The sequence below is a fragment of the Pan troglodytes genome, chromosome 5 (assembly GCF_028858775.2).
Source record: "Pan troglodytes isolate AG18354 chromosome 5, NHGRI_mPanTro3-v2.0_pri, whole genome shotgun sequence".
Taxonomy (NCBI): Eukaryota; Metazoa; Chordata; class Mammalia; order Primates; family Hominidae; genus Pan; species Pan troglodytes.
In genome coordinates, this window is record NC_072403.2 from 121,598,579 (window position 1) to 121,625,469 (window position 26,891).

Consider the following 26,891-nt stretch of genomic DNA (forward strand, 5'->3'; position numbering starts at 1 on the left):
AGCACATCAAAAAGCTTATCCACCACAATCAAGTCAGCTTTATCCCTGGGATGCAAGGCTGGTTCAACATATGCAAATCAATAAATGTAATCCATCACATAAATAGAACCAATGACAAAAACCACATGATTATCTCAATAGATGCAGAAAATGCCTTCAACAAAATTCAACACCTCATTCACGCTAAAAACTCTCAATAAACTAGGTATCAATGGAATGTATCTCAAAATCATAAGAGCTATTTATGACAAGCCCACAGCCAATATCATATTGAATGGGCAAAAACTGGAAGCATTTTCTTTGAAAACTGGCACAAAACAAGGATGCCCACTCTCACCACTCCTATTCAACATAGTATTGGAAGTTCTGGCCAGGGCAGTCAGGCAAGAGAAAGAAATAAAGGGTATTCAAATAGGGAGAGAGGAAGTCAAATTGTCTCTGTTTGCAGAGGACATGATTGTATATTAGAAAACCCCATTGTCTCAGCCCAAAATCTCCTTAAGCTGATAAGCAACTTCAGCAAAGTCTCAGGATACAAAATCAATGTGCGAAAATCACAAGCATTCCTGTACACCAATAACAGACAAACAGAGGGCCAAATTATGAGTGAACTCCCATTCACAACTGCCACAAAGAGAATAAAATACCTGGGAATACAACTTACAAGAAATGCGAAGGACTTCTTCAAGGAGAATTACAAACCACTGCTCAAGGAAATAGGAGAGGACACAAACAAATGGAAAAACATTCCATGCTCATGGATAGGAAGAATCATATTGTGAAAATGGCCATACTGCCCAAAGTAATTTATAGATTCAATGCTATCCCCATCAAGCTACCACTGACTTTCTTCATGGAATTGGGAAAAACTACTTTAAACTTCATGTGGAACCAAAAAGGAGCTCTCATAGCCAAGACAATCCTAAGCAATAAGAACAAAGCTGGAGGCATCACGCTACCTGACTTCAAACTATACTACAAGGCTACAGTAACTAAAACAGCATGGTACTGGTACCAAAACAGATACATAGACCAATGGAACAGAACAGAGGCCTCAGAAATAACACCACACATCTACAACCATCTGATCTTTGACAAACCTGACACAAAAAGCAATGGGGAAAAGATTCCCTATTTAAAAAATGGTGTTGGGAAAGCTGGCTAGTCAAATGGAGAAAACTGAAATTGGACCCCTTCCTTACACTTGATACAAAAATTAACTCAAGATGGATGAAAGACTTAAACGTAAGACCCAGGACCATAAAAATCCTAGAAGAAAACCTGCGCAATACCATTAAGGACATAGGCACGGGCAAAGACTTCATGACTAAAATACCAAAAGCAATGGCAACAAAAGCCAAAATTGACTAATGGGATCTAATTAAATTAAAGAGGTTCTGCACAGCAAAAGAAACTACCATCAGAGTGAACAGGCAACCTACAGAATGGGAGAAAATTGTTGCAATCTATCCCCCTGACAAAGGGCTAATATCCAGAATCTACAAAGAACTTAAACAAACTTACAAGAAAAAAAAAACAACCCCATCAAAAAGTAGGCAAAGGATATGAACAGACACTTCTCAAAAGAAGACATTTATGCAGCCAACAGACATATGGAAAAAATGCTCATCATCACTGGTCATTGGAGAAACGCAAAACCACAATGTGAAACCATCTCACACCAGTTAGAATGGCGATCATTAAAAAGTCAGGAAACAACAGATGCTGGAGAGGATGTGGAGAAATAGAGACGCTTTTACACTGTTGGTGGGAGTGTAAATTAGTTCAACCATTGTGGAAGACAGTGTGGCGATTCCTCAAGGATCTAGAACCAGAAATACCATTTTACCCAGTAATCTCATTACTGGGTATATACCCAAAGGATTAGAAATCATTCTACTATAAAGACACATGCACACATATGTTTACTGCAGCAGTATTTACTACAGAAAAGACTTGGAGCCAACCTAAATGTCCATCAATAATAGATTGGATAAAGAAAATGTGGCATATATACACCATGGAATACTATGCAGCCATAAAAAATGATGAATTCACATCCTTTGCAGGGACATGGATGAAGCTGGAAACCATCATTCTCAGCAAACTATCACAAGAACAGAAAACCAAACACTGCATGTTCTCACTCATAAGTGGGAGTTGAAAAATGAGAACACATGGACGTAGGGAGGGGAACATCACACACTGGGGCCTTTCGGGGGTGGGGGGCTATGGGAGGGATAACACTAGGAGAAATACCTAACGTAGGTGATGGGTTGATGGGTGCAGCAAACCACCATGGCATATGTATACCTATGTAACAAAACTGCACGTTCTGCACATGTACCCCAGAACTTAAAATATAATAATAAAAAAAGAAAAAGAAAAGGCCAAGTGGAAGCTCATGACATTGCATACTGGGTCCTCCACCCCTGGGCAAGATAACCAAGAGTAAATCATTCTGAATGAAGAGTGATACCAACCACAATTTAAAAGATGTACAATCCTGCTTATTTCTCCAGTCTTGCTTTTGTAGAAGCTAGACAGAGCACAACAGATGAGGGTAGACTTCTGCAAATTTAACAAGCTGGTAGTCTCAGTTGCAACTGCTGTGCAGATGGGATCTTTACTAGATAGACACAGTCTCTTGTATTTTTTATGCAGCTGATGATCTGGCAATGTGTGCATCCTTTTCAATCCCTATCAAGAAAGAGGATCGGAAGCAATTTGTATTCACTTAGAGCAGTGACAGTGAACATCCAGTCTTACCCAAGGACTCTCCTGCTGTTTGAGACAATATAGTATAAAGGGGTCTTGATCCACAATATTGACAATGTCAGACCTAGTGAGCAGGAAGTTGCAAGTGTCCCGGATCCCCTTATAAAGACACATGAGCAGTAAGTATAAAGTGAGAGATAAACCTACAAAGTTTGAAGGTCTTATTACTTTGGTAAAGTTTTAAAAGGCCAGTGGTCTGGGACATTCTGTCCAAGGTAAAGGATGAGTTACTGTACCTTGTACCTTCAACCTCTAAAAAAGAGGCACAGTATTTTGTAGGCCTCTTTAGTTTTCAAAGAGAGCATGAAGCGCACTAAAGAATACTGTTTTGACCCATTTAGTGGGTGACATGGAAAGCTGTCATTTTTGAGTGGGGCACACAGCAAGAAAGAGCTCTGTAGTTTTAGGTTGTAGTACCAGAGGCTTTGCTTCCTGGGCCATACATCTGGCTAGATCCCACAATACTAAAGGCCCCACAATGCTGTGGTATGTAAGGATACCTTCTGGAGTCTTAGGAAAGCCACAACAGGAGCCTCTCTCTGTAGATCCTTGCTGTCTGCAGCAGAGAACAATTCCCCATTCAAAAAACAGCTCTTGGCATGCTCTTGGGCTCTGGTAGAGAATGAATGCCTGGTCATGGGATATCAAGTGACTATGCAACTGGAAGTATCCACTATGAGCTGGTTATGTCAGACAAGTCAAGTCCTAAAGTCAGGCAGGCACTGCAGCAACCCATTAAACGATAAAAATGGAACAATGGGATCAGGCTCAAACAGGTCTTCAGGGCACAAATAAATTTCATAAATAAGCAGCCCATATGCCCATGTCACCTGTCTCATGCACCAATGTCTCTTTCAGCTCACACCTCATGTGGAATTCCCTAAGAAGTGCTGACAGAAAATGAAAACAAAATTCATGGATGAATCACAATATACTGGTAAAAGCTGTAAATGTAATGCTTCCAGACATTAGTTCCTCTCACAAGTAGCCCTGAAAAATGGTGATTAGGGGAAATCTTCCTGGCAGGCAGAGCTTTAAGCAGTATTCCTAGGCCCTCAATTTGGAGGACAATGTGGACTGGTTTCATCAAGGGCCTAGAAGGTGCAAGATCAGAAGGTAAGAGAAAAAGAGTTCTGGGGAAGAAGCATGTGATTGGGCCTATGAGGGTGGTGTAGCAAACACACCCTAATCTGACCTCCAGTGAGTCACACCCTTGCATCATCCTCTTCCTTTGAGTGGGAGTGGGGTCTGTAACTTGCTTCTAAATATAGCAAAGGTGACAGAATGTCTGTCTCATGAATATGCTACATGGTATAATACTCCATTTTAGGGGACTGGAGGGAGACTTTCTGTTGGCTTGGAAGAAGTAAGCTGCCATGTTGTGAGAGGACCACGTGATGAGGAAGAGTGGGTGGCATGTGAGTGCAGCCCCTGCCAACAGCTGGTAAGAAAACAGGGACCTCAGTCCTACAACCACAAAATGATGATGCTTGCCAACAATGTGAATCAGCTTGGGAGTGGATTCTTCCCTAGTCAAGTCTCCAGATGGAAGCATATCTCAGCCAACACCAGATTGCAGCCTTGTGAAACCCTGAGCAGAGGACCCAGGTGAGTGATGCCAGGGCTCCTGGCTGTGGAAACTGTGCGATCACAAATGTGTGTTGTTTTAAGCTGCTAAATTTGCAGTAATTTGCTATGCAGCATAGAAAACTAATGTAAGTGGATGTAAAATACATAGATATTTGTATCTCAGAAAGCATCCACCTCAGAAGAGGCACTGAAAAAACCAGGTGGACAGGATAATTTATCCAGTAGACATGAGCCAATCTTTGCTTCTGGTCACCTCAATGCTTGCATAATGGGTTTATAAATGAAGTAGGCATGGTGGCAGGGATGAAGGTGATGAAGGATAGGCATGGGCTCATATCAAGGCCTCCTTTCACCAGGCTGGTTTAGCTACACTACTGCTGCTGAATGTTCTACCTGTTCATGGCAGAGACCTGTTCATATGAAGCCCTCAATACGGTACAACCCCTTTAGGAGACAAAACATTCACTCAGTGACAAACTGATTACAAATTGAGACCTGTTCATATTGAGCCCTCAATATGGTACAACCCCTTTAGGAGACAAAACATTCATTCAGTGACAAATTGATTACACAGGACCCCTTCACCTTTAAAGGGGCAAGTGACAAATGCTCCTAATATGGGCTTGTTTTTCCTACCTGCAGTGCCTTGGCCAGCACCACTACCTAAAGGTTTAGAGTATGTCTCATTTATCTTCATGAGATCTCATATACTATTGCCTTGGATCAGAGGACCCTTTTTACAATACCACTTTACCTAGAAGCTACTGGTTTGACAGAATGTTGGAATGGTCTCTTAAAGGCACAGCTAAGGCGCTAGCTTGGGATTGTGTGGGATTGAGACAATGTACTTCAAGATGAGGAACACGCTTTGAATCAAGGGCTGGAAGCAGGAGTGACCCCTCTCACTAATACTCTCAGTGATTGACTTGGGAAATTTGCACCTCACTTCTGGACAAGAGGTCCTGGGTCTGGTGGAGGGGAGAGATGGTTCTATCAGGGGACCCAGTAAAGGTTTCATTAAATCTTAAAACTACTGCTGCCACCTGGTCATTTTTGACTCCAAAAGCTCATAAGGAGTTATTGCACTGGCAGATGGAGATAGGGTTGCTGCTATGTGATTGGATGAGATTGGGGGTGCTCAGGGTGGTATGGCCATAAACTGCTAGATAAGTGGGATAGGGGATGCATTTCTTGAACTCAGGGGATTCTCTGAGACAGCTCTTAATGCTTTCATGTCCAGTGAATGGGTAATTGCAGCAACCAAAACCTTACAATGACACAGTAACCAAGGGCTTATGCTCCTCAGGGATGAAAGCTTGTTATCCTGCTGGGCAAACACAGACCAGCAGAAGTGTTGGCCAAGAGTAAGGAAAATCTAGAATGATGTTAGAGGAAGGAGATGCTCAATTACAGACCTCAGATTAATTGCAGTAGTGGATTCTGCAGCTTGTCCCATTAATCTTTTTTTTTTTTGTAAGTCCTTTTCTTTTAAAAATTGAGACTAGCCACTACCTTAAAGAATTAGGGTGGCATGGTGTGAACATGATGTGGAGGAAGAATGGATACGAGTGCTGCAAAGGGTGGAATGTAGCAGCTGCTATTAGTGCCTTCCCCATATCCACTTGACATACACCTTTTCTATGCACGACCAGCCCAACTTCCAAAATGTTAGCATGTGTGACTTTTTGCCTAAGGGCTTTCTCTGGCTGCCAGAACCTATTCTCCCTGAACACAGGGTAGACTGGAAGTTCTAGGGCATCAATGTTCTGCCCTATCAGGCTTCATCCAATAACTGATGGAAGTTGGCGAATAAATACTCCAGCTTCCTTGCCCCTCAAGAGGGGATAACTGAGACATGCCTCCCAGTATTCCCTAGTGAATTCAGCCCACAAAGAAATTTCTTTGGTAATATTTCCTTTATTAGTTTTCTTCCCCTCCCTGCTGCTGTTTCCTGGGATTACGTCTCATATAAACAACCTGCCCTCAAAGTTTTGTCTTAGGATCTGATTCCGGGTGAAAGAAACTAAGATAAAGTTAAAATGGAAGTGCTAAACTATAATAATTGAAAACTAGAATCCTTCAGGTATTTTAAGAGTTGCTATCCTAGATAAAAACACTGTGCAAACATTTAACTAATATTCAGAAGAGTTCGTTTCATTATGAAACAGAACACAGCTAACTATTTTTCCCAGTTAAAAGCTCCAAGTCCAAAATGCCAGAACGGACACGGCCATCTTTCTAGTTCTTAATAAAAGGAGTACCAAACTACAGGGGGAAAGAAGCGCAAAATAACATAGACTTAAGTATTTCTTTAAAATTTTTGTAATTTCTCAAATTTTAATTTACAATATGATCTTTGGTATTACATGAATGTTATCTGGGTATGCTATAATTCTATAAATTTTTTTTAAAGTTTCCTTACACTTAGCAGTTGAGAAGCCCTCTAGCAGAGGTTTCTGAGGTTTAGAGGTTTCCTGGGAAACCTAAAATTGCCGCCTAAGATAGGATAGCTGCCTCTCCCCTACAACTTATACTCTTGCAGTAGGTGTTCAGTAAATATTTGTGGAATAAATACTTCAGTCGTTGAAAGGAGACGTGGTTTTAAAAAGTGGATTTACAAAGAGACCGTTTTGCAAGAAAAGAAGCTGGTCTGGGGGTCCCCGCAGGAGGCGGGGTTCCGTGCAACAGATACCAAGATGCCTCCAGGGCGGACCACGACCCAGCGGGCCGCCGGAAGGCTCCTTACCTGGCCGCAGCCGGACCCTCCTCAGGGAAGCAACTGCCTCCAGGGACTCCGCGGGGCTGTCGGGCGGTTGCCGGGGAGACCTCTGGCCGCCGCGCACCTTCTGCTCGGGGGGGGGCGGGGCCTCGGGAGGCGGGGCTGTAGTTCTTTGTCATTTCTTTTCCAATTCGAAATAGTCACTTTTGTACCTAATTTGGCATTCATAATTATAATACACTCATTTTCACAACTATGGAAGAGAGGGTACGCGCATGCCCATTTATGTCGCACACATGAAATGAAGAAACCTCCTTTCAAGCGCGGCTCCGCCACACTGCGCTAGTCTCTGTCGACAACTTCAAGTGGCTAGCCTCAGGCACAAACGTGTGGCAAAGCCACACTTTCCAGCTTTAGGTGATTTTAAAACAATTTCTTGGGCCACACAGCGTAGGTACAACATGGATTAGAGGTGAGGGGAAAACTGACACTCAGTGAAGGACCGTCAGAGGGCCGGCTTCCAGGAAAATGGGCCGCAGCAGGCAGGGAAAACACAGGGATCTATCCTGCAACTCGGAGAACCCTTTTCAAAAGAAGCTACCCAATCCCAAACCTTCCGCTTTTTTCCAAAGAGAGGGAGGAGATAAATAGACTCAATTAATCCGTCGACTTTTTCTCCGCCCATGTTTTCCTCCAGTCCTTACCAAAGATGGTGCCCTTCGCTTCCTCTCTCGGCAGCACGCAGGTCCCGGGAGCCTCTACCCGACCTCTCTATGATACGTCCTCCAGCCCCGCTCCCGCCGTGAGGGGCGGGGCTTGCCTGGAGGCGGGGCGCAGGGATCCGGAAACACCTGATCATCTATAGGTTTAGTGCCTAATGGGTGTTGTTCCTGGCTGGACTTGATGTCCAGGGCCTGAGGGGTTTTCTCGCCGAGTCTCCTGGGGCGGTCCGGTGGCTCGTGCCCTGTTGTGGGGCCCCCATTTGCCGCCGCCATGCCCACGGCCGCCGCCCCCATCATCAGCTCGGTCCAGAAGCTGGTTCTGTATGAGACTAGAGCTGTGAGTACCCCCTCGCGGCAGGGCGCAGGCGGGAGGATGGATGTCTGCCGGTGGGTGTGGGGCCGTAGGACAGAGGCTGTACTCTGCCTCCTCCTCCTTCCTCTCCAGTTCCCAAATCCCTGTCAAACACAGCCTTGGGGTAAGCTAGCTCCCTTGAGCTGTGCCTGGGCGCCTTTACCCTATTTTGGTACCCTGGACATTGCAGCATTTGCAGGTCCACTTACAAGCCATGGCTGGAACACGCTGGAAACAGGTGCTTGTGGTACCTGAGGAACTGTTCATGAGGTTCTCTGTACGAGTTACTGGATTCTTTTCAGCTTTCAGAAAGTCTGTTAAAGTTCTAGAGTTCACAAGTTACAGTACAGGCAGGGGTATGAAAAAAATTTGAACTATGACTTGTAACTTATTTTTTCCTATTCCATGGTATACCATCACTGCGATTCATGTGAATTACACTTCTATTGCTGAACTTTTTGGTTCTCTTTTTTTCTTATTTGAAAGGAAAGGAAAACTTACTTTGTTTAAAGACAGCTAATTTGTTTGGATAACATCTTGCTTTTCACTTGACTTTTTTCAACATAACATTTACTTTTAAAATTTTATTACTTTGAATGGCCATGTAAATAGTGAATAAGCAGATCAGTTTGTATTTCGATTACCAGTTCCTCAATTAAGGGGGAATGGTGTTTATAGAACTTCATACTTGGTCCTTTCTGTGGGTGGAAAGCAAAGTTGGTACAGTATAGCTCTTCTAAATTGGGGTGCCACAGTGATATTAGGGACTGTGTTTAATATTACCCATTTCATGCTAACAAGATTGCATATGCCAGATATTTGCATAATGCTCTTCACTATGTTATAGAGTGCTTTATAAATTGTTTCTCTGAAACTTGGGTTGTCTCCATTAGAGGAGTATGAGAAGGCATTTAACAGTTTCTCAGTTATAACATAGTCCTAATAGCACAATAACCTCTCCCTCAGGTTAACATGAGTAGAGAATTGTTGACCTTAAATTAATTTTGCTGACAACTTTGATTAGATCTAGAGCAGAAAATGAAATTATCAAATATACTGTATTTGCAAGTATTTTCAGTTCTCTAATGAGAGCCATAAAGAAGTATCATTTGTCATTGAAATGAAACCTATTTTCTGTAAAATATGCTGCTAAATTTCCCTCATTAGAAACATAAATAACTTTTTTTTTCCCTTTGAGACAGAGTCTTGCTCTGTCACCCAGGCTGGAGTGCAGTGGTGCTATCTCGGCTCACTCACTGCAACCTCTGCTTCCCAGGTTCAAGAAATTCTCGCACCCCAGCCTCCCAAGTAGCTAGGATTACAGGAATGTGACACCATGACCGGCTAATTCTTGTGTTTTTAATAAAAGACAGGGATTCTCCATGTTGGCCAGGCTGGTCTAAAACTCCTGGCTTCAGCCTCCCAAAGTGTTGGGGTTACAGGCATGAGCCACCGCATCTGGCCGTAAATAAAACACAAATTTCAGCCCATTAAAAAGCTGATCACTCATGAGGACTGCGTGAGATATTAGTGTTCAGAAAGCACAATTCATATTATAGGGCTCTTCTGCTCAGAAATCTTCAGTGGTCCCAATTCTGAAGAAAGTAAACTCTGAATCCCTTAGTTTGGCATTCAAAGCCATGTATTATTTGTCCTCAACTTGTCTATCTAGCTTTACATCTAATTTAATGTCAATTAATGAAACATTTATTGAGGATCAACCATGTGCCTTCATATGCCTTATTCTGCAGTAAAACTGTATTGCTTTCAGTTCCCTATATCTGCCCTGTGTTTTTCTGCTGTTCTCTATTCTCTTAATGCCACACCCCCTCTTTTCCTGTCAAAACCTTGCTGATCCTCACAGCACATATCTGGTCATGCCTTGCAAACAGTAGTCTCTCAATAGATGTGGATTAAGGAGCTTTAACACAAAGAGATAGAGGTGTGTTCCAGAACTCAGCTGTGACCCCTCTCAACCGCCTAAGTAATGGAAACTAACTCTGGCCAGCTTAGAGACAAAAGGTAAATTTATCAGAGGGATGCTAGGGGAGCCATTGCATGGTATCCAGCTTCTGGAAAAGCAGGAAAGAGATAACAGGTTTGAGAACCCTCTCAGAGTACTGCCAAAAACAGTGTAGGTGCTGGGAGAAAGAATCTGATTGACTCAACTATGATTGGTTATCATCCCCTGAGTGGACAAATCATTCATGGCCAGGGGGGTTCTGGCAGGAATGATTTAGCTGTGGAATCAGGATCCTCTTTGTTTCAGCAAATGGTTGGGGCTGGGCAACCACCCTTGAAAATGTCTGCTGCATTGAATCACTGAGTCTCGGTTTTGTTGTTAAATAATTTTTTTTTTTTTTTGGTTAAAGATATAAGCAGAAAGGTTTTGTTTTGTTTTGTTTTATTTTTACTAATAAGCTCAAAGTATAAATAAATAAGAAAAAGGCATAAAATTACAGGCAACTGGATAAATGCTATGAATTAAAAAAACAAAAACTGTAGTAGGTTGTAATAATGAGGATAATAGCTCAAAATATTCTACGTATATTTTATTATTTAATCCTCATAAGACCTCTAAGAGATCATGCTGTTAATTCTACTACTATATATATTATTTAGTAAAGAAAAAAAATGAGGCAAAGATAATTTAAGGCAGTTACTTAACCCATTTATGCCAGAGGTTGCAAATTTTTTTGTGTGAAAAATCAGACCTTTGCAATGACCTTGAGCAGTAGGATATAAATAACTCCCACAAGCTTAGCGTTCCAATAACGGAACACTAGGCATAAGGTGTGATGCAGGTGCTAAGAATGTATACTGGGGAAAGGACAGTCTCTTCAATAAATGGTGTTGAGAAAACTGGATATCCGTGTGCAGAATGAAATAAGGCCCTTCTCTCTTGCCATATCCACAGATCAACTTAAAATGGATTAAAGGCTTAAGTGCAAGACCCAAAACTGTAAAACTACCAGAAGAAAACATAGGGGAAATGCTTCAGGATATTGGTCTAGGCAAAGATTTTATGAGTAAGACTTTAAAAGCACAGGGAACAAACGCAAAAATAGACCAATGGGACTATATCAAGCTGAATAGCTTCTGCACAGCAAAAGAAACAATCAACAGAGTGAAGAGGCAACCTATAGAATGGAGAAAATATTTGCAAACTCTTCATCCAAGAAGGGACTAATATCCAGAATATACGAGGAATTCAACAACTCAACAGCAAATACCCCCAGATAATCCAATTAAAAATGGGCAAGGATCTGAGTAGACATTTCTCAACAGAAGATATACAAATGGCCAACAGGTATATGAAAAATTACTCAAGGTCACTAATTATCAGGGAAATGCAAATTAAAACCACAGTGAGATATCATGTCACCTCAGTTAAAATGGCTATTTTCAAAAGGACAAAAATTATCAAATGCTGGTGAGGATATGGAGAAAGGGAATTCTTATATAGTATTGGTGGTAATGTAAATTAGTATAGCCATTATAGAAAACAGTATGGAGGTTCCTCAAAAAACTAAAAATCCGGCAGTCCCACTACTGGGTGTGTATATGAGGGGATTTCAAAAAGTTCATGGGAAAATGGAATTAAAAGATAAAAATAACAAATGTAAACTTTATTTCTCAAGCTAACTTCCGTCAAGGTCAAGACATTTTTGTAACTAATGATACCAGCCATTTAATTCATCCACAAAGAACCGAGGGTCCTGGGAATTTAACCATATTGGTGCAGTCTTTTTTACTCTGTTAACTAAAGAAAAATGGGTGCCCTTTAAGGATTTTTTTTTTAAGATGAGGAAACAAAAAGAAGTCAGAAGGAGCAAAATTGGAACTGTAAGGCAGATGCCTAATTATTTTCCATTGAAACTCTTGCAGAATTCCCATGTTTGATGAGAGGAATGAGCAGCAGCATTGTTGTGGTGGAGAAGGACTCTGTGATGGAGCTTCCTGGGTATTTTTCTGCTAAAGTGTTGGCTGACTCTCTCAAAACACTCTCATAATAAGCAGATACTGTTCTTTAGCTTTCCAGAAAGTCAACGAGCAAAATGCAGTGAATACACACACACACAGACACACACACACACACGCAATGTTGCCATGACCTTTCCTCTTGGCCCGTCTGCTTTGCTTTAATTGGACCATTGCCACCTGTTGGTAGCCATTGCTTTGATTGTGCTTTGACTTTAGGATCATACTGGTAACGCCATGTTTAATACAGTTCTTTGAAGAAATGCTTCAGGATCTTGATCAAACTTGTTTAAAATTTCTATAGAAGGCTCTGCTCTTGTCTGCAGCTGATCTGGGTGAAACAGCATTGGGAGCCATCAAGTGGAAAGTTTGCTCAACTTTAAATTTTCAGGCAGAATTGTGTAAGTTGTACCAATTGAGATGTCTATGGTGTTGGCTCTTATTTCTGCTGTTAATCATCTGCTCTCTTTAATCAGGGAACAAACAAGTGAATTTTTTTCCTGAAAAATTTACATGGGTGGTCTGCTGCTGTGGGCTTCATCTTCAACATTGTCTCATCCCTTCTTAAAGTTATTCATTTGTAAACTGCATATTTCTTTGGGGCATTGTCCCCATAAACTTTTAATAAGCATCAATGATTTCACCCTTCTTCCACCCAAGTTTTACCATAGATTTGACGTTTGTTCATGTTTCAATTTTAGCAGAATTCATGTTGCTCTGACGGGCTGTTTTCAAACTGATCTCTTATCCTTCCTAGTACTTCAAACTAGATCCTGTTCAGACATGTTATAGCAAGTTAGTATCAGTTTATTTTGGTGCAAAAAAATTTTGAAATCCATAGCTTTTTTATAATACGCATTTTCCATGAACTTTATCAAGTCCCCTTATATATTCAAAAGAAAGGAAATAAGTATGTCAAAGACATATCAGCACCTCCATGTTTATTGTAGCACTATTCACAATAGCTAAGATGTGGAATCAGCCTAAATGTGAATTGACAGGTGAATGGATTAAAAAATGTGGTATATATACACACAATGGAATACTATTCAGCCATAAAAAGAATGAATTTCTGTCATTCACAGCAAATATGGATGAGTCTAGAGGACATTATGTTATATGAAATAAGGCAGGCACAGAAAGATAAATGTTCTCATTCATATGTGGGTGCTAAAAAACAATGTTGAGCTTATAGAAGCAGAGAGTAGAATTGTGGTTATTCGAGGGTAGGAAGGGTAGGAAAGAGGGAATGATAGGGAGGGAGGGTTAACAGATATAAAATAACAGCTACATAAGAGGAATAAGCTCTAGTGTTTTATAGCACTGTAGGCTGACTATAGGTAAATAATTTATCATAGATTTTACTTAGCTAGAAGAAAGGATTTTGAGTGATCCCAACACAAAGAAATTATAGATGTTTGAGGTGATGGATATGCTAATTACCCTGATTTGATCATTACACAGTGTATGCATGTATTAAAATATCACTCTATGTTTTATATGTACAATTATTACATGTTACCTAAAAAAGGGAAAAATGAGGTCAGGAGATTGAGACCATCCTGGCTAACACAGTGAAACCCCGTCTCTACTAAAAATACAAAAAATTAGCTGGGCATGGTGGTGGGCGCCTGTAGTCCCAGCTACTCGGGAGGCTGAGGCAGGAGAATGGCGTGAACCTGGGAGGTGGAGCTTGCAGTGAGCCGAGATTGTGCCACTGCACTCCAGCCTGGGCGACAGAGTGAGACTCTGTCTCAAAAAAAAAAAAAAAAAAAAAGGGAAAAATGTATGATTCAGTAGATCAGGATTTTGGGAGTGACTTAGCTGAGTGATTCTGGCTCAGGGTCTCATGAAGTTGCAGTCAAGATTCAACTGGGTTGCAGTCATCTGAAGGCTTGAAAGAAATGGCAGATTTACTTCCCAAATAGCTAACTCACGTGCCTGACAAGTTGAGCTGACTGTTGACAAGGAGCTTTGCCTTCTTGCATCATGGACATTTCCACAGGACTCCTTGAGTGTCTGTCCTTACAATGTGGTAGCCTGCTTCATCCAGAGAGAGTTATGCAAGAGAAACAAGGAGGAAACTGCAATGTCTTTTGTGACTGAGCCTCAGAAGTCACACTCTTATCATTTCTACAATATTCTTACACAGATTAGCCCTGTTGAGTATATGGAAGGGGGCCATACGAAGGACATGAATACCAAGAGACAAGAATCATTAAGAGTTCTTGGAGGCTGCAGAGATTAAAGTTCACTTTTGTCTGTACCTCAGTTGTCCCATATCATTTGTAAAAATGACTATCCTTTGTTGAATTTCTTTGGCATCCTTTGAAAAAACTAGTTGACTGAATAAATGTGGATCTTTTCTTAAACTCTTTCCATTGATCAATTTTTTTTTTTTTTCTAAGACGGTGATTTGCACTGTCGCCCAGGCTGGAGTGCAATGGCACGATCTCGTCTCACTGCAACCTCTGCCTCCTGGGTTCACATGATTCTCCTGCCTTAGCCTCCCGGATAGCTGGGATTACAGGTGCACACCACCACATCTGGCTAATTTTTTGTATTTTTAGTAGAGACGGGGTTTCACTATGTTGGCCAGGCTGGTCTCGAACTTCTGACCTCATGATCCGCCCGCCTCAGCCTCCCAAAGTGCTGGGATTACAGGCTTGAGCCACCGTGCCTGGCCTGTTTTTTTTTTTTTTTTATTTTTTTATTTTTTAGTGTCATTACCAACTTGTCTTGATAATTGTAGTTTTATAGTAAGTCTTAAAATCAGGAAGTTTTCCAACTTTATTCTTTTCCCAAATTATTATGGCTATTCTAGAACCTTTGTGTTTCCATATGAATTTTACAATAGGCTTGTCAACTTCTAATAAAAAGCCTGTTGGGATTGTGATTTGAATTTCATGGAATCTGTAGACCAATTCGGGATAATTGAAATTGTATAATCTAGAAAGAGGAACACTTTTTGCTTCCCCATCTTGATGCCATTTATTTCTTTCTCTTGACCTATGGCCCTGGCCAGGACCTCTAGTACAAAGTTGAATAGAAGTGACCGGAACAGACATTCTTGTCTTGTTTTTTATCTTAGAGGGAAAGTATTCAGTCTTTCACTGTTGAGTATGATGTTAGCTATTGGTTAGATACCCTTTTTCAGATTGAGGAATATTTCTTGCTTTGGTCTGATGAGACTTTATAAAGAAATTGTGAGTGGATGTTGAATTTTGTCAAATGTTTTTTTCACATCTGCACATGACATTTTCTTTATTTGCATATTATGGCCAATTACATTAATTCATTTTCAAATGTTAAACCTTGGATTTTGGAGGTATACCCTACTTGATCATGATTTATTACTGTTTTTATATATTGCTAGATTCTATATGCTAATATTTTGTTAAGAATCTTTGCTTTTATTAATACATTCAGGATATTGGTCTATCATTTTCTTAATGTCTTTGTCTGATTTTGATATCAGGATAACTCTAGCTTCATAAAATGAGTTAAAAAGTGTTCATTTTCTGAAAGTGATTATATGATTGGTATTGCTTCTATTTTTCAATGTTTGCTAGGATTCACCAGTGAAAGATTTGTGAATAGAGTTCCTTTGTGGGGTGAATTTTGATAATGATATCAATCATTTTCCATAACAGATATAGGGCTATACACATTTTCAGTGGACCTAGAATCAGTTTTGACAAATTATATTTTTCCAGGAATTTGTTCATTTTATCTTAGTTTTTGAATTTATTGGCATTAAGTTGCCCATAATATTCCCTTATAATCCTTTTGATGTCTATAGGATTTGTAGTAAAATTTTCACTTTTATTTCTGACATTGGTGTTTTGTGTTCTCTTTGATTTTGCTTTGATTCATCTTGCTAGGGATTTGAAAGAATAAACTTTTGACTTGGTTAATTTTCTCTATTGTGTATTTTCTGGTTAATTAATTTCTGCTCCTAGGCTTATTTTTTTTCCTCATACGCGTTTTTTTTTGTTTGTTTTTTTTTTAATTTTTATTTTTTTTGGAGACGGAGTCTTGCTGTGTCGCCCAGGCCGGAGTGCAGTGGCTCGATCTCGGCTCACTGCAGCCTCTGCCTCCTGGGTTCAAGTGATTCTCCTGCCTTAGCCTCCCAAGTAACTGGGACTACAGGCCCACGCCACCATGCCCGGCTAATTTTTTGAATTTTCGGTAGAGACAGGATTTCACCATGTTGGCTAGGCTGGTCTCGAACTCCTGACTTCAAGTGATTTGCCTGCCTCAGCCTCCCAAAGTGCTGGGATTACAGGTGTGAGCCACCGTGCCTGGCCTCTCATGTGCATTTTGGATTAATCAGTGTCTTATTCCGTTCAGGCTGCTGTAACAAAATCCCATCAACTAGTTGGCTTACGATTTTCACAGTTTGGAGGCTGGTAAGTCCAAGATCAAGGCACTGGCAGATCGAGTGTCTGGTGAGGACCTGCTGTGTCCACACACAATGGAAGGAGCAAATAAGGCTTCCTTGAACCTCTTTCATAAGTGCAGTATCCCCATTCAGGAGGGCTCTGCTCTCAGGACTGAATCACTTCCAAAAAGTCCCACTTCTGAATACTATTGCATTAAGGATTAGGTTTCAACATATGAATTTTAAATGTTTGGGAGGACACAGACATGTATACCATAGCAATCAACTTATCTTTCTCTAGCTTCATAAGATAGAAATTTATGCCGTTGACTTAATTTTTTTCTAATATAAAACATTTAAAACTATCAATGTAAATTTAAAAGTAGTCAAAAGATTAATGACAGATGGTGAAAGTCTTAGTAGCCTGAACAACAGATAAAGCAGTATATCCTTACATGCAAAAATGTCTTATAAAATCAATCTGAAAAATAAAACACCCAATAAAAAGGACAAGGATATCAACAAGTAGCTCACTAAAAAGAAGTTTGAATATGAAAAAATGTTCAACTTGCAAATAATTAAAGCAATAAAATGAAAATAGATTCCCTTTTTCCGCCTGTTAGAATGGCAAAGATTTGCCAAAGCCATTGCTGGGAAGTATTTGAAAGAAATGGGCATTCTTATTTTGGTTGGTGGGGGTGTATTAGAGGTTGAGTATCCCTAATCTGAAAATATGAAATCTGAAATGCTCCAAAATCCAAAATTTTTTTGGACATGACATGACACCGCAAGTGGTAATGCCAACAACTATGGATTGTCCACATGGGTGGCTGAGCTAGTGATGTCTTTGCTTTCTGATGGTTCAGTGTACACAAACTTTGTTTCATGCACAAAATTATTTAAGACATTGTGTAAAACTACCTTTAGGCTATGTCTATAAGGTGTATATGAAACATAAATGAATTTTATGTTTAGATTGGGTCCCATCCCCAGGATAGCTCATTATGTATATTTTCAAAATCTAAGAAAACAGAAAATCTGATTTACTTCTGGTTCCAAGCATTTCAGATAAGGGACACTCTACCTTTAATTAGTTATAAAGGAATTAGGAGACACATTAAGAAGCAAAAGAGCCAGTGGACAAGATGGGCTGTCTCTTGTCCTGAGCCTTCATTTAGAAATATAATTGGGTAGACTTGCTCTGGAGGCAAAGTTCAGGTCGTTATTGTTCTCTGTGTATAGAGGTGGATTTTGAGGAACATTTGGAGAGGAAAGGGAGCTGTGTTGGCAGATGACATGCAGGAAGTGTAGTTCCAGCTTGTGAGGGTTGGCCCTTTCCCAAACTAACCTATTCTTTTTGGCACCTAGCACCTTCAATATGCTCCTTAGCTCTTGTGACTCGTCTGTGGTCCCTAATATGCCTTGTGGCCCAGGCCTAACGCAGCACTAACAGTCATACAGCCCAGTGCAACTAGGAGTTTCCAGCAGAGATTCAGCAACCTGAAGTTATCCTGGGTGAAATTGCAGTTTGCCTTTACAAGAAGGTGCCCTTGCTTAATATGTGATGACATAGGGACCTTAGCATCACAATAAGTGACCATTTCATAACAAAGAAATGAACACATAATAGTTGACGTTAAAATTGGTAGCTAAACAGAACTAGGTCTGCATGTGTCTATTTTGCAGGGGACGGGGAGATGAAAGTTGTTAGGATAATTTTTACTCTTACTTGTTCAAGATTGTTAGCATATATGTATGCATTTATTGCCTGCCTTGTTCCAAAAGGATTTAAGGAAGCTCCCTCCCACCCTCATCACAGAAAGTAGAATAAAACAAGAACCACATGGTGAGGAAATGCACCTTTCTTAATTAGCCTTGATTTGTGTAATCAGGGAATGGGAGAGAGCAATATAGGGTGTAGTTGACTAAGGATTGGAAAAGGAAACCAAAGTATATAAAGTGAGAGAGAGAAACATAGCGATTATATTAATAACTGGTTTAGAGTGTGTGGTTGGAGGTGACATTCACATTTGTTTCTACAGAGGATTTGAAGCTTCCCCAGAGTAAAGCCCTGAAGGTCAAATGGATAGCCTTGCAGACCTCTCTTGAGACTCACTTCCCCTTTCTGGGCGGCATTACCCAATTACTGGGATTACTGGACTAAGTGAGGAGGCAGGCTTGCAATACTGTTAGATTGGGAGAAGCAACTTCATGGTGCTCTTTACAAATAATACATTTAATCTGAAAGTTCAAGTGAAGTTTAACATGAATTGAAGCTGTCATACAACCTAAAATTTCTTTCAAGAAGGCTGATTTTCCTCCCTCAGATGAAAAGTGAGTGATTAATTAGCCTGTCATTATAAAAGAAGATAATGTTAGTAGATACTGAATTTCCTGTTAAATGGATTACCTATTGTATTCTATTTGGATTTCACATATATATTTTAGAAATACTCATCTTTATACCAAGTCACCTCTATTAAAGCTATATTGAAATTGTAAGCTTTTGCCTGAACAATGACACTTAACTTTCAGAAGAGAGCCAGCTTAGCTCATCTTCTATCTTAACAGGTATTATTTCAATGTAGCTTTTTTCTTTGGTATCCTAATTCTCCACCTGAACTCCTGCCAAATCCCAAGCCCCAGCATATCTACAAATACACAAACCTTTTCCCTAGTGGTGTTGATTCGTAGGCACCTACTTGCATGTATATATGCCTTTAGGGAGTCTGGCTGAGGCATGCCTGATCTATGGAAATCATGTGTGCTCCAGTTACTGCTCCCTTTCCTTCCCTATTCTTCTTGGATATTTTATTTATCTCCTTTCCCTACCATTTGAACTAGGGGCCCTTTGCTTCTTCAGACTCTGCCAATACTTGAGATGACTTTTCTGTCTTCTTTCAATCCCTAGTTCTTACTACAAATTTGTAATAAATTGAACCCTGACTTTCCCCTAGATGTAAACATCTCTCAACACATTCACACCCCTTAAGTATTCTTCTGGGTTTCATCTTGAAGCAATGGCTTTAGTCCGGACTGGATGCTCCCAAGGCCTGCACTACAGCCGCCATTCTGGGGTTTCCCTTCACCGTTACCCTATATCATATTCTCTATGACAGTTTCCCTGTTTTCCTGGATCCCATCACTTCCTGTTTCTTGATTATGGCCTCGTTTTGGTAGAGTACTTCCTTTAATTACTTCATGAGAAAGGGTTCATAGAAGTTCATTTTTTTTTTTAAGCCCATGAGTATCTAAAAATGTCCTATGCCACCCTCAGGTTTGATTGATAAAATAAATACTGAATTAAGGATTGGAATGAATTTTCCTTTAGAGTTTTGAAGGCCTTATGTCATTCTCTTCCACCTTCCAGCATTGTTGCTGAGAGCTTCTAATGTTACTCTGTTCTTGATCTTTAGTTTGAAGCTTGTTTTTTTTTTCTTTTCAGAAGCTGTGCTAACTTCTTTTTGTGCTCTCTTCTTTTTATCTTCTTCTGACACTACAGAGGTATCAGGGGCTTCAAATTCCCAAGCCTTTTGGAGGTTCTATTGTGTAAATTGGATTGCTTCTTGACTTTTCCATTGCCAGTTTAGGAGTCAGCTTTGTTACACATGCTTTTCAGTTTCAAATGGTTTTTATTTTTCTCCTTTATCTTCTTTGTTCCTCCTTTTGCTCTTGGGGCTTGAGCCTAAAAACAAACATAAAAAACTTTACTATGGTTTTAGTAAGATGTTTGGGAGGACCAGAGGTGTCCACTCCTCCATCTTTATCCAGGATTCTACCTGTTTTGCACCTCAGACGTCTCTGTTGTGGATCTTGCCCCCTCTCTGTCCCTGAGACTGCCCACAGAAGGGCCACTCACAAGCGCCTGTCATCAGATGCTCTGTCCTTATCGACTTGACTTCTCAGCAGCATCTGATGTGACTGCTTTCTCCTTTCCCAGATGATCTTTCTTTGCTTTGACGAGTCCACCTCGTGCTGGGGTTTTCTCATTCACCAGCCATTCCTCCCAATCTTCTCAGCTGGTTCCTTCTCCGTATCCAGCCTCTAAATAATGGAGTTCCTCAGGCTAGCTTTTTTGGGCTCTCGTCACTCTCCCTACTCTCTCTAGTAGGTTTAACCCAGTCCCATGGCTTTAAATGCTGCATACATGCTGATGGCACCCACTGAGCTCTTTTACCCACTGAGTTCTCACTTGGCCTCTCTGGGCATGTTGTGAACAGAACTCTGGGTTTCCCTTCAAACCTGTTTCTTCTCCAGTCATCTCGACATCAGTAAGTGGCACCATCATCTAGCTATCTGCTTAAAGGTAATTGGATCTATTACTCTCCTTCCTGATCCCATCTACCAGTAAGTTATATATCCAAAATATATCTTCAGTTTATCTTTTTCCTCAGGCATCAAGCCTAGTGCCTGACACATATGAGGCATTTACTAGTCAGTGGTCCAATGAGTGACACCAATAGAAACACCAAGAAAATGTATGTAAAAAAATGTCGGCTTGGGGCCAGGCATGGTGGCTCATGCCTGTAATCCCAGCACTTTGGGAGGCCAAGGCAGGTGGATCATTTGAGGTCAGGAGTTCAAGACCAGCCAGGCCAACATGGCGAAACCCTGTCTCTACTAAAAATACAACAACAACAACAAAAATTAGCCACGTGTCATGGTGCACGTCTGTAATCCCAGCTACTTGGGAGGCTGAGGGAGGAGAATTGCTTGAACCTGGGAAGCCAGGACGCGGAGGTTCTGGTGAGCCAAGATCACACCACTGCACTCCAGCCTGGGTGACAGAGTGAGACTCCATCTCAAAAAAAAAAAAAAAAAAAAAAGTAGGCTCTTTAAAAATGGGGAAGTCATGAAAAACAAAGCCTGACGAACTATTCTAGATTAAAAGATTTAAAAAGATGTAACATAACTTTACATAAAGATATGTAATACATGATCCTTGATTAGATTCTGGCTTTATCAAATCCAGCTATAGAGGGTATTATAGGGAGATGGGGGGAAAATTGGAATATAAATTGTACATATATATTGTATTGATGATATTATGATTATGTGTTATGATACCTGCAACTCATTTCCAGAGGTTCAGAGGAAGAAAGCGTCTATCAGGAGTGGGGGAGGGAGAAAACAAATGCAACAAAATGTTAACAGTTGGTGAGTCTAGATGAAGGGTATATGGGTGTTCGTTGTACTGTTCTGTTGTCTTTGAAGATTTTTTTAAATTAAAAATTGGGAAAAAAATCAACAATGGAGAAAAATTTAGTGGAGGGAAACTTTAGGGAAATTTTTAATCCCCAAAATGCTGAGGTCCATTTTGAAACATACTATTAAATGTAACAAAGGCTGAGGATATACAGTGTTGATATATTCAATAGGAAGGAAATAAGAACGAGTAGAAACAAGGCCTTTCTGGAAGTTACCTCTTAAAAAATTGGTGTGAAAGTGGATGGTCAGCTGCCCACCAGAGGGCAGTGCAGGCAGTGATTCCGCGGTCTACAGTAGGCCCGCTGAAAAGCAGGGGTTTTCTTTCCCTCATAACTGGCTCCACATGAGGTCGCTATTCTCTGCACAAAACGTTTTTAGGATTCTTAGACTGTTTGAGAAGAGAGAGAATGCGGGTAGGTATAGTGCTTCCCATTTCTTTCCCTCCACTCTGATCTATTTCCAGATTCTGTGGGTTTTAGCCTTTGGCTCCTCTGATTCATGGATTCTTTGGAAGGATCTAGATATTGGAAGTACAGATCTGCCTTCCTAAGTATGTGTTTCGAAGTCCAATAATGCATTTGCCCATGAGCATGTCAGGATTTATATCTGTTTTTAAAATCACAAACTGCCAAAGTATCATCCCATTGCAATTAATCTTTAGGTTTCATAGGATTTATTAAAATTCTGTACAACAAACCCCTGTGACACGAGTTTACCTATGTAGCAAACCTTCACATATACCCCCAAACCTAAAATAGAAGTTAAAACTAAAAAATAAAATTCTAGGGAATTTCATTTAGGGATTTTACCTCTTTTAAACCTAGGATGTTCCTCCTTACTGAGTGGTTGACTTAAAAGAGCCATTTTTCTATGTGCTTACCCAGAAAAGCTGGGTTAGTATAAATGTCTTAGAAAATTACCCAGCACAGAAATGATTACTCTTTGGTACATAGTTGTTCTTTCACCTAACACTTAGCCAATGCCTGAGGCACCACATTGTGCTACTAGACTAGGGAATTAAAATCCACAGAGGTTAAGGAGTTAGCCCCAGTCTCCCGAGGTGCTTATAGTAGGGGGCAGACAAGCCCCAAACAAATTTAGACAAGACTTTCAGAAGTAAGTACTACATTTAGATAGAAACAAAAGTGCTTTGGGGAGAACAGGTGATGAGTAGGGATTGGTGCAGGTGGACATGGGTGGTTCACTGGCCTTGTCTTGGCTCAGTGCCCAAAGTCCTGCTTAGAGGTTCCTCAAGGCCAAATTCAGAATCAGGACAACACCAGCCTGCTCTGACCATCCCCAGATAAGTCAAGTGCCCTTCCTGTGTTCTCATGGCATCTAGTTCATGCCTCTGTTATAGCATGCTATTCATGATTGTCAATTTGCATGCTCTTCTCCCCCGAGGACATAGACTGACTACTAACGGATTGGCGCATTCTCCCATTGTGGGTCCATTCTGGTCCTGAACATGCTTTCCTCCCTTTGGGCTACTCTCTGTTTTCCTCTGGCGTTTGTCTTTTTCCTCAAATACAATGGCATAGTCTCACTGACATCTTACAAAGTGAAGGACAGAAAAGGAACTAACACTTATTGAGTGTCTTTTTTGTGCTGACTGCTGTGGTCACTGTGTTAGGTGCTTTGTGAACGAACATTTTCTCGCTTATTCTTGTGCCTGTAACAAACATACCAGTTTCTTCCCTTTTCAGTTCTTTGCACTTGCTATTTCCTCTCCTAGAAGCCATTTTTTAAGTCCTCAAGAAGGGCTCCCTTTTCTGCTAACAAGCACGTATAGTTTACAAACCATTCTTCTTAGGTGAACGTTGTTAGATTGGTTACCCCCTCTCCTCTCAGTGGTGGGTGGGTAGGGTGTCACGGACAGGAATTAGCTGAAGCCTGGCTGAGATTCTTTGACTTCCTTTCTCTTCCTGTTTGCCTGTCTGTCTAACTGCACCCCCAGTACATCGAATCCTGTCACTGGATGTCCCAACTTAGTTTACTAATTTTTATTATAATTGCTTTATTTCTACCTCATTATAACTCATAGTGTCATCTAGACTGTACCTCTCCTAGGAGATGAGGGATTGAATTTCTTGACTAGCTTTCCTCTTGAGGTCAGGCTAACCCATCATTTTTAACAGATTGTTTTGCTCTTCATAACCTATCAGTAAATCAGACCTTTATAAACTGATGTGTGTGTGTGTATGTATATATATGTATACGTATATATATACATATATACATACATATATACGTATATATATACATATATACATACATATATATGTATATATATACATATATACACATATATACGTATATATACATATATACACATATATACATACATATACATATATACATATACATATATACATATATATACACATATATACATATATATACACATATATATACTTAATAGTAAAAATTCCGTGTATTTCTACAGATTTAAAGTTAAAACTATATCCAAGTGTTCATGTTGTAATATACAGTAAATTCTTACCTTTTAAAGTGTTACCTATTCTTGAAGGTTCAATTCTAGACCCAACTCGTCTGACATTTTTCTCATCTATAGTAAACCACATTAATCTTTCCTGCGCTGATTTCCTGTGGTCTACATGCTTCATTTTGGCCTTTAATATCGAAAGACTTGTTTGTTATTTAGTTGCTTTGTGTATCTACACCTTATATGTCCAATAGTAAATGGCACAATGTGAGTTGATTATGGCAGTGTTTTCTCAATTTTTGCAATGTTTAAAAAGTGTCACTTTTTAAAGGACTTTTTGAAGCGAAATATCTTTATTTTTGCTAATTAAGTACTTATTTTTTAGATATAATTTTAGAATAATTCATTTCATTTAGTTTTTCTTAAAAGCATTTTCATTTAAATATATTTTTCTACATTTTGATTATTCATTTTATTCTCAGTATTCTTTTTTTTTTTTTTACTTTTAAGTTTGGGATACATGTGCAGGTTTGTTACCTAGGTAAAACTGTGTCATGGGGGTTTGTTGTACAGATTATTTTGTCACCCAGGTATTAAGCCTACTACCCATTAGTTATTTTTCCTGATCCTCTCCCTCCTCCCACCCTCCAAAATACCCCAGTGTCTGTTGCTCCCTCTGTGTGTCCATGTGTTCTCATCCCACTTGTAAGTGAGAACATGCAGTATTTGGTTTTTTGTTTTTGCATTCGTTTGCCAAGGATAATGGCCTCCAGCTCCATCCATGTTCCTGCAAAGGACGTTTTTATGGCTGCATAGTATTCCATGGTATATATGTACCACATTTTCTTTATCCAGTCTATCACTGATGGGCATTTAGGTTGAATCCATGTCTTTGCTATTGTGAACAGTACTGCAGTGAACATACACGTGCATGTGTCTTTATAATAGAACAACTTCTCTTCCTTTGAGTGTATACCCAGTAATGGGATTGCTGGGCCGAATGATATTTCTGTCTTTAGGTCTTAGAGGAATTGCCACACTGTCTTCTACAATGGTTCAACTAATATACATTCCTGCTAACAGTGTATAAGTGTTCCTTTTTCTCTGCAACCTTTCCAGCATCTGTTGTTTTTTGACTTTTTAGTAATAGCCATTCTGACTGGTGTGAGATGGGCTTTCATTGTGGTTTTGATTTGCATTTCTCTAATAATCAGTGATGCAGAGCTTTTTTTTTCATATGATTGTTGGCTGCATGTATGTCTTCTTTAGAAAAGTGTCTGTTCATGTCCTTTGCCCATTTTTTAATGATTTTTTTTCTTGTAAATTTGTTTAAGTCCCTCACAGATGGTGGATATTAGATCTCTGTCAGATGTATAGTTAGTAAAAATTTTCTCCTATTCTGTAAGTTGTCTGTTTACTCTCTTGATAGTTTATTTTGCTGTGCAGAAGCTCTTTAGTTTAATTAGATCCCATTTGTCATTTTTTGCTTCTGTTGCAATTGCTTTTGGATCTTCATCATGAAATCTTTGCCTGTGCCTATGTCCTGAATGGTATTGCCTATATTGTCTTCCAGAGTTTTTGTAGTTCTGGGTTTTACATTTAAGACATTAATCCATCTTGAGTTAATTTTTGTATGTGGTGTAAGGAAGGGGTCCAGTTTCAATCTTCTGCATATGGCTAGCCAATTCTCCCAGGATCATTTATTGAATAGGGAATCCTTTCCCCATTGCTTGTTTTAGTAAGGTTTGTCAAAGACTAGATAGTTGTAGATGTGTGGCCTTATTTCTGGGTTCTCTATTCTGTTCTATTGGTCTGCATGTCTGTTTTTGTACCAGTACCATGCTGTTTTGGTTACTTTAGCCCTGTAGTGTAGCTTGAATTTGGGTAGCATGATGCCTCCAGCTTTGTTCTTATTGCTGAGGATTGTGTTGGCTATTTGGGCTCTTTTTTGGTTCCATATGAATTTTAAGATAGTTTTTTCTAGTTCTGTGAAAAATGTCAGTGGTAGTTTAATAATAGCATCGAATCTGTAAATTGCTTTGGGCAGTATGGCCATTTTCACAATATTGATTCTTCCTATCCATGAACATGGAATGTTTTTCCATTTATTTGTGTCATCTCTGATTTCTTTGAGCAGTGGTTTGTAGTTCTTGTAGAGATCTTTCACCTCCCTAGTTAGCTGTATTCCTAGGTGTTTTATTCTTTTTTGTGGCAATTGTGAATGGGAGTTTGTCCCTGATTTGGCTCTTAGTTTGACTGTTGTTGGTGTATAGGAATGCTAGTGATTTTTGCACATTGATTTTGTGTTCTTAGACTTTACTGAAGTTGTTTATCAGCTTAAGAACCTTTGGGCTGAGACTGTTGGGTTTTCTAGAAATAGAATCATATTATCTGCGAAAAGGGATAGTTTGACTTCCTCTCTTCCTATTTGGATACCTTTTATTTCTTTCTCTTGCCCGATTACCCTGGCCAGCACTTGCAATACTATGTTGAATAGGAGTGTTGAGAGAAGACATTCTTGTCTTGTGCCAGTTTTCAAGGGGAATGCTTCCAGCTTCTGGCCATTTGGTATGATGTTGGCTGTGGGTTTGTCATATATGGTTTTTATTATTTTGAGGTATGTTCCTTCAATACCTTGCTTATTGAGTTTTTAACATAAATGGATGTTGAATTTTATTGAAAGCATCTGGGTCTATTGAGATAATCATGTG

At 39.9% G+C, this 26,891-nt stretch overlaps 2 protein-coding genes across 20 annotated transcripts in view; one reads left to right on the forward strand and one right to left on the reverse strand.

Annotated features, from left to right (window-relative positions):
* Nucleotides 1–7,915, reverse strand: part of AK9 (adenylate kinase 9) — a 196,285-nt gene extending 188,370 nt beyond the window's left edge. For 3 of the 17 annotated variants that reach the window (XR_010157762.1, XM_054686878.1, XM_016956140.3), the window contains exons 1-2: nucleotides 7,792–7,877; nucleotides 2,484–2,700 (exon numbers count right to left, since the gene is read on the reverse strand). Coding sequence is in view for 7 of the 17 variants with exons in the window: in XM_054686878.1 (XP_054542853.1) it covers nucleotides 2,484–2,688 (205 nt within the window). In the remaining 10 variants the exon portion in view is untranslated. Of the gene's footprint in view, nucleotides 1–2,483; nucleotides 2,701–7,114 lie in introns of all 17 variants that reach the window. The other 14 variants (XM_009451816.4, XM_009451815.4, XM_009451818.4 and 11 more) reach the window with 8 other exon arrangements.
* FIG4 (FIG4 phosphoinositide 5-phosphatase) overlaps nucleotides 7,065–26,891 on the forward strand; it is a 134,860-nt gene continuing 115,033 nt past the window's right edge. The window contains exons 1-2 of one of the 3 annotated variants that reach the window (NM_001114624.2): nucleotides 7,065–7,251; nucleotides 8,007–8,146. In NM_001114624.2, the coding sequence (NP_001108096.1) occupies nucleotides 7,065–7,251; nucleotides 8,007–8,146 (327 nt within the window). Of the gene's footprint in view, nucleotides 7,252–7,880; nucleotides 8,147–18,177; nucleotides 18,373–26,891 lie in introns of those variants that run through there. The other 2 variants (XM_063811944.1, XM_016954680.3) reach the window with 2 other exon arrangements.